The sequence below is a fragment of the Sturnira hondurensis genome, unplaced genomic scaffold (assembly GCF_014824575.4).
Source record: "Sturnira hondurensis isolate 20B ecotype Veracruz unplaced genomic scaffold, ASM1482457v3 Scaffold0021795, whole genome shotgun sequence".
Lineage (NCBI taxonomy): Eukaryota > Metazoa > Chordata > Mammalia > Chiroptera > Phyllostomidae > Sturnira > Sturnira hondurensis.
In genome coordinates, this window is record NW_028094426.1 from 1,640,621 (window position 1) to 1,647,568 (window position 6,948).

At 37.7% G+C, this 6,948-nt stretch overlaps 1 protein-coding gene across 4 annotated transcripts in view; it reads left to right on the forward strand.

Annotated features, from left to right (window-relative positions):
• Positions 1-2,382, forward strand: part of INTS13 (integrator complex subunit 13) — a 30,038-nt gene extending 27,656 nt beyond the window's left edge. For all 4 annotated transcript variants that reach the window (XM_037033981.1, XM_037033983.1, XM_037033982.1 and 1 more), the window contains 2 exons: positions 1,097-1,232; positions 1,979-2,382. In XM_037033981.1, the coding sequence (XP_036889876.1) occupies positions 1,097-1,232; positions 1,979-2,015 (173 nt within the window). In that variant the 3' untranslated portion in view covers positions 2,016-2,382. The remainder of the gene's footprint in view (positions 1-1,096; positions 1,233-1,978) is intronic.
• The last annotated feature ends 4,566 nt before the right edge of the window (positions 2,383-6,948 follow it).

The following is a 6,948-nucleotide window of genomic DNA, read 5'->3' on the forward strand; positions in this document are numbered from 1 at the left end:
AAATGGCATGACAAAGGACTGATAACCTTGCCATAAAAATTGTTTTAATGTATTCTTTGAGAAGTTTTATAATTTTAGATTTTGCATTTAAGCTAGGATTCATTTTGAGTTTTATAAAAATAAGTTGCAAAATATGGGTCAATATTCATATTTTTGCACTTACATTCTCTTAATTGTTCCAGCAGCATTTGTTGAAGACTATCCCCTCTTCACTGAATTGCCTTTGTACCTTTATCAGAAATCAATTCATTTTTATGTGGGAAGTATTTCTGGGTTTTCTTTTATGTTCTGTTGGTCTGTGTGTTTATCATTTGCCATATTACGTTTGTCGTAATACTATCATGATAACTACCAGTAGAGTCTTAATATCAGGTAGTGAATCTTCTTTTTCCTACTTCTCAAAGTAGGTTGGTTATTCTAGTCCTTTTGCCTTTTCATATCGTGCAAAAAAGAGTTAGCATAGCAAGCTTGAGGCTATTAACATTAGAAGAGCCTGCTTGTAAATTTGGCCCTTGGCTGGCATCTGGAAACTTGGCTTTTAAAACATTCCCTGAATGGTGAAGTTATTTTGCCTTTCATCCGAGCTGAACACCTGCTTTCCTTCTGGGAGTCTGGAATTTTGGTAGCTCTAGGTTGGCAGAGAATGCCCTTGTGACCAGAAGCCAATAAAAACCTTCAACTCTGAGTCTCAGTGGGCTTTCCCTACAGAAATATCTAACACATATGGCTGCATTTTTGCTGCCAGCAGGAGGAAGCACTGTGTGAACCCTCACTGGAGGGAGAGAGCATGGGAAGACTGCAAATAGATTGCTCCAGTCTTTGCCTTACTGATCTGACCATGCATCCTTGCTGTGTTGCTGCAATGATTCTTAGCTGTGAGTGTAACTTTGTGTTTAGTCAGTTGAGTCCTTCCAGCAAATCACCAAACTAGTTGGTGGTCTTGGAGACCCCTAAACATTTAAATGTTTGAATAAGGGGAAGATGGTGTTGCTTTAATTGTATAAAACAATAGAATTTAAGGTAAGTTTTTAAAATTTGTAAATTTTGAAGTAATGAGTTATTCTACATTTTTCTCTTCTTTCAAATATAACACCAGGGCCAGTATCCTTATTATCCTTGTGGAGTAATAGAATCAATACTGCCAATTCCAGAAAACATCAGGAGTTTGCTGGACGTTTGAACTCTGTTAATAACAGAGCTGAGTTATATCAACATCTTAAAGAAGAAAATGGGTTTGTATTACAATTATTGTAGAAATTGAAATTGATATTATAAATTAAAATAGAATGAGTACTCCTTTATGTTCAGCATCTATTACTAATATTATGAACTGTTACATGTTACCTATAAGGAGAAATAAAATGAACTTTTTTGATTCTTAGTACTTGAAAAAGGCATGATTCTATTGATTGTAACCCTGAAAGTGTTTACTTAGAGCATTTTTACTTTGTTCAGTAAACATCAGGGAGGGGAAAATCATAGAGAAAATTTAGTATAGAACACCAAGCTGTAAAATAATGTGGGAGAAATATTTTTATTAAGTAATACAATATTAGGAATATTTATTTTAATTGAATAAATCACAGGTTTGATTATTTTAATCTCTTTTTTAGAAGACATTTTGATAAAGTGTTGGTAAAGGAACTTCTTTAGTGGAAAAGGAAATAAATCTTTGACTAAAGGGCAGAAGTTTTTTTCCTTAGTTTCGCTCTTGCAGAACTGTATTGAAAAAAGTGGCCTTTGAAAGGAAACTCTGGGAAAGCCACTTAATCTCTCTGGGCCTCAGCTTTTACTCATTTACAAAATGAGGAAGTTAAACTGACAGGAGGAACACTAACTTGGTTCTTTTCTAAAGTGCTCATGTTCTGCTTGTTGAATATTTTAGAGTTTAATTTCATATGAAAGCTATATAATGAGAAAAAATATGGATAGCTAATGCTTTATTTTACCTACTATTTTTTTTCCTTCTATTTTTCAGAATGGAAACAACAGAAAATGGAAAAGCCAGCCGGTGACTTGAGGAACTGAATCTACTATATTGCATAAATATTTTGGGTGGAATTTGATATCAGTACTTTTACAATAAGATTGTATAGTTAAGCTGCCTGGACTGGTTTTTACATTTTTAAAATATTTCAACTATCTTTTTTGTATTAATTGTAAGATTGGCACATATGTCAAAAAATACATTTGAGATTTGTCCCCCCAAATCACACAAATTTATTTTATGGTAAAAAGTTTTCCCCCTAGAAATGTTTTTTAAAGAATTCTTAGGCTTCTCTTTGCCAAATAAAACTATTAAAATATTTGAAATGCAAAATATTGGAGTATTTCTTTAGGAAAATATATTTATTTAATGACTGACAACTTTTAGAAATTAAACTTTTATCAGAATTTAGGAGAGAATTATAACAATTAATATAAAATCTTCAAGGTTAGTCTGCAGCATATGTAGTGCTTTTCCCCCAAAAATGTTGTTTCTGTTTACTTATTTTGTGTTTTATTTTAAATTTTGTTTATGTGTTGCGCGTTTAAAAGCAGAATTTTCAGGTAATTTGTGTAAATTTATATTTACCCATATTGGATAATGCTACTTTTTATTTTCTGCCAAAATTTTATTGTCCATTGACTTTTCATATTGAAAGAGAAGAATAAAGGAGATTACTGTACAGATTTAGAAGAAAGGAAAGTTGCTAGGTTCCTTATTTTCATCCTCGAATAGAATCTTGGTCTCCTCATTGTTCAGAAATGCCATGGTTATCTGGTATACCTCGGTGACGCATCTTGCTGTGCTGCTTCATCTGGAAGCGCATACCATGTTGCAAGAAACGTGTTGCTTAAATGCTGGATGCTAGTTCTAGGCTTGTCATTTTTCCTTGAGTGTTTAGTAGTGGAAGGGAAATGCTCTTTCTTTCATCAATATATTCTATGAAAGAACTGGCGTTTATTTATTTATTTTTTTAGTTACCCATCTCTGTGGGATTTCTTTAATACTTTATTTTTATTGTATTTTATTACCATTTATCCCCATTATAGCCTCTTCTACCTCCACCCGTTCCCCTCCTTTGCTGTTTATTTTTTCAATTTTTAAAAAATTTATGGGGAGTGACGTTGGTTAATAAAATTATACAGGTTTCAAGTGTACAATTCTATAGTACTTCATCTGCATATTGTATTGTGTGTTCACACAAATTGAAGTCTCCTTCTGTCACCATTTATCCTCCCTTTAACCTCTTCTCCTTCCTCCAACCCCCATTTCCCTCTGGTGATCGCCATACTCTTGTCTATGTCCCTGATTTTCTTTCTTTTTTAATCCCCTTACCTTTGTCTCAGAGCCTCCCAATCCCCCTCCTCTCTGACTCTGTCATCCTGTTGTCTGTATATATGAGTCCATTTCTATTGTTATATTATTTTGTTTATTTAGACTCCACATACAAGTGAAGTCATATGGTATATATCTTTCTCTGACTGGCTTATTTTACTTAGCATAATACTCTCCACATCTATTTGTGCTGCCACAAAAGGTAAGAATTCTTTTTATGGCCAAGAAGTATTCCATTGTGTAAATGTACTGCAGCTTTTTTTATCCACTCATTTACTGATGGGCACTTCCAAATCTTGGCGATTGTAAATAACACTGCAGTGAACATAAGGGTGTGTACATTCTTTTGAATTAGCGTTTCTTGGGATATATTCCCAGAAGTAGAATCACTGGTCATAGGTCAGTTTTGTTTTTAATTTTTTGTGGAAACTCCATGTTGTTTTCAACACTGGCTGCACCAGTCTGCATTCCAACCAACAGTGGACAAAGGTTCCCTTTTTCTGTACATTTTTGCCAGCACTTGTTGTTTGTCAGTTTATTGATGACGACCATTCTGTCAGGTCTGAGGTGGTGTCTCTGTGGTTCAAATTTGCATTTCTCTGATGAGTAGTAACATTGAGCATCTTTTCATCCCTACTGGCCACCTGTAGTATGTCCTCTTTAGAGAACTGTCTATTCAGATTCTTTGCCCATTGGTTAATTGAATTGTATGTCTTTTTTTGAGTTGTGTAAGTTCTTTATAAATTTTGGATATTAATCCTTTGTTAGATGTATCATCTGTGAATATATTCTCCCATTAAGTAGGTTGTTTTTAATTTTGTTGATAGTTTCCTTTGCTATGCAGAAACTTAGTTTGATGTAGTCCTGCTTGTTTATTTTTTCTTTTGTTTCCTTGCCCAAGGAGGTAGAAAAAAATATTGCTACAAAATATGTCTGAGATTTTACCGTCTATGCTTTCTTCTAGGATTTTTATGGTTTCAGGTCTTACTTTAATTCATTTTAAGTTTATTCATGTGTAATGGTGTAAGAAGGTGGTCTATTTTTGTTTTTTGCCTGTCCAATTTTCCCACCACCATTTATTGAACAGACTATATTTACCCTGGCCAAGGCAGCTGACTGCTCAGTAGGGTGATGGGGCATGCAGAGAGGGCATCTGCTGCATTCCCCCAGGGTGATGCCTGTGGAGGGGAGTGCTCCACCCAAGAAAGATGCCGTCTGTGGCGTGGAAACGGACTCGGCACTGAGACCTTGACAGCTGTCCTTTCAGCTCTCTCCCAGAGCCCCAAACCACAGTCTCTCCTCACATGACTTTAGTCTGCCCCTCCCTCCCCTGCCACNTGCCTGTCCGATTTTCCCACCACCATTTATTGAACAGACTATATTTACCCTGGCCAAGGCAGCTGACTGCTCAGTAGGGTGATGGGGCATCCAGAGAGGGCATCTGCTGCGTTCCCCCAGGGTGATGCCTGTGGAGGGGAGTGCTCCACCCAAGAAAGATGCCGTCTGTGGCGTGGAAACGGACTCGGCACTGAGACCTTGACAGCTGTCCTTTCAGCTCTCTCCCAGAGCCCCAAACCACAGTCTCTCCTCACATGACTTTAGTCTGCCCCTCCCTCCCCTGCCACATCCCAGGGTGAGTGGCTGCCAATGGGATGTTGTGTGCTGGCCCTTTTAGAGGGCACCTGGTGAACAGAATCCCCACTGCTCTGCTTTTCACACCAGATGTTGTATAAATGCCCCTTGGCTCTGATGCTCTGAGTTAGGGAACCTGGCTTGGGGTTGAGACCCCATGCAGAAGAAGCCTTTGCAGGTGAGGCATCCCTCTAGAATCTCAGCTGCTGCCCGTGGGACGGGGACCAGCCCTTTGCTCATCTCTGCCCTTCCTACAGGTTTCATTACGGCTTCTGTAAATCATTGGTTATAAGACTTGATCAGCTAGTCTTCAGTTGGTTATTTGGGTCAATTGTAATTCCAGTGTGGTCCGAGGAGGAGCGGGTGTACCTTCCACCTACTCCACTGCCATCTCGGATGTCTTCAACAACTGATGTTTAAACAGGAGTTCAGCAGGCTTTCCTTGAATCCAGGGACACTTAACATGACTCTATTTTTTTAAGTACTCTCTCCTCAGTCTTTGGATTCTTCTTCTCCCTAAAGCTAGTGCCGTTTTTATCCTTACCACTGTGTTTATATATAAACCTATGCAAATCATGTACAAGCATTACCAGGCCTAATTAGCACTTTAGACTTTGCAAGATTTTTAAGAGCTATAACGCAATACTAAAATATTGCATCATATTTACTTCTGTTTGGGTTCTGATCTTTTACGTATATTTTTTCTTATTTTCAATTGCATTGACATACAATATTAGTTTCAGGTGTACAGCATAGTGATTAGACATGACTTCTGTCTAGTACCCATCTGATACCATGCATACTTATTACAGTATTTTTTAAAGATTTTATTTTTACTTTTAATTAATTTACTTATTTAAAAAATATTTTAAGTAAATAATTTACTTCCTCCCAGAGAGGGAGGAAAGGAGGGAGGAGAAGAGGGAGAGAAACGTCGATGTGTGGTTGCCTCAAGCGCCCCCTGCTGGGGGCATGGCCCACAACGTAGGCATGTGCCCTGACTGGGAATCCAACCAGCGACCCTTTGTTACGTAGGCTCGCACTCTATCCATTGAGCCACACCAGCCAGGGTTATTATTACAGTATTAATGACTATATTCCCTCTGTATTTTATATCCCTGTGACAACTTTTATTACTGGCAATTTGTACTTCTTAATCCCTTCACTTTTGGGTCTTACTTTTCATATCCGTTTTTCAACTTGCACCCAGTTGGGGTCCCTTGTTTATTTGTATTCATTTATTTATTCATTATTTTCAAGACTTAATTTGCTTTATTAAATACTGAATTGGGCTGTATCCTACCTAGCAAGTAGAAGCTCCTCTGGTTTATTTCTTTGTTTTATTTAAATTTTTTTCTTAAGATTTTTACTTATTTATTTTTAGAGAAAGGGAGAAGGGGAGAGAAACATCAGTATGAGAAACATCAGTCGGTTGCCTCTTGAACTTTCCCTGACCAGGGGCCAAATCCTCTACCCACGAATGTGCCCCAACCAGGAATTGAACCAGAGACCTTTCTGGGACGATGCCCAACCAACAGCCACACCGGTCAAGGCAACCCCTGACTTGCTGGTATTTCTTGATCCAAAAATCAGTTTATCACAACCCATCTTCAAACACTGGGATCCTTTTGTGCTCTCAATTTGTGTTTCTAATACACTGAGGCCATGCTACTTGTTGACACAGTTTTATCTACATTTCAGTCTCCATTTTTAGATACTATTTATGAACTGCTGCTACTGTGCTCTTTTAACTGGGAGAGTATTTGTAGGCTGCATTTTGAGCTATTGTGCCACTAGCTTCCTATATTTTACATTGTTTACTGTCGAGATGATTCAGCTGGCTCATGCAATCCGCTTAGCTAGATGTCTTTTAAGTATCTCTCACTGCCATAACCTTCCCCCCTCCCGCTCACCACCTTCCCATGATGCTTGGTCTTATCTTAAAGTACATATTCCAGGGTTTTGGTGCAAATGACCATTTTAGGACAAAAATA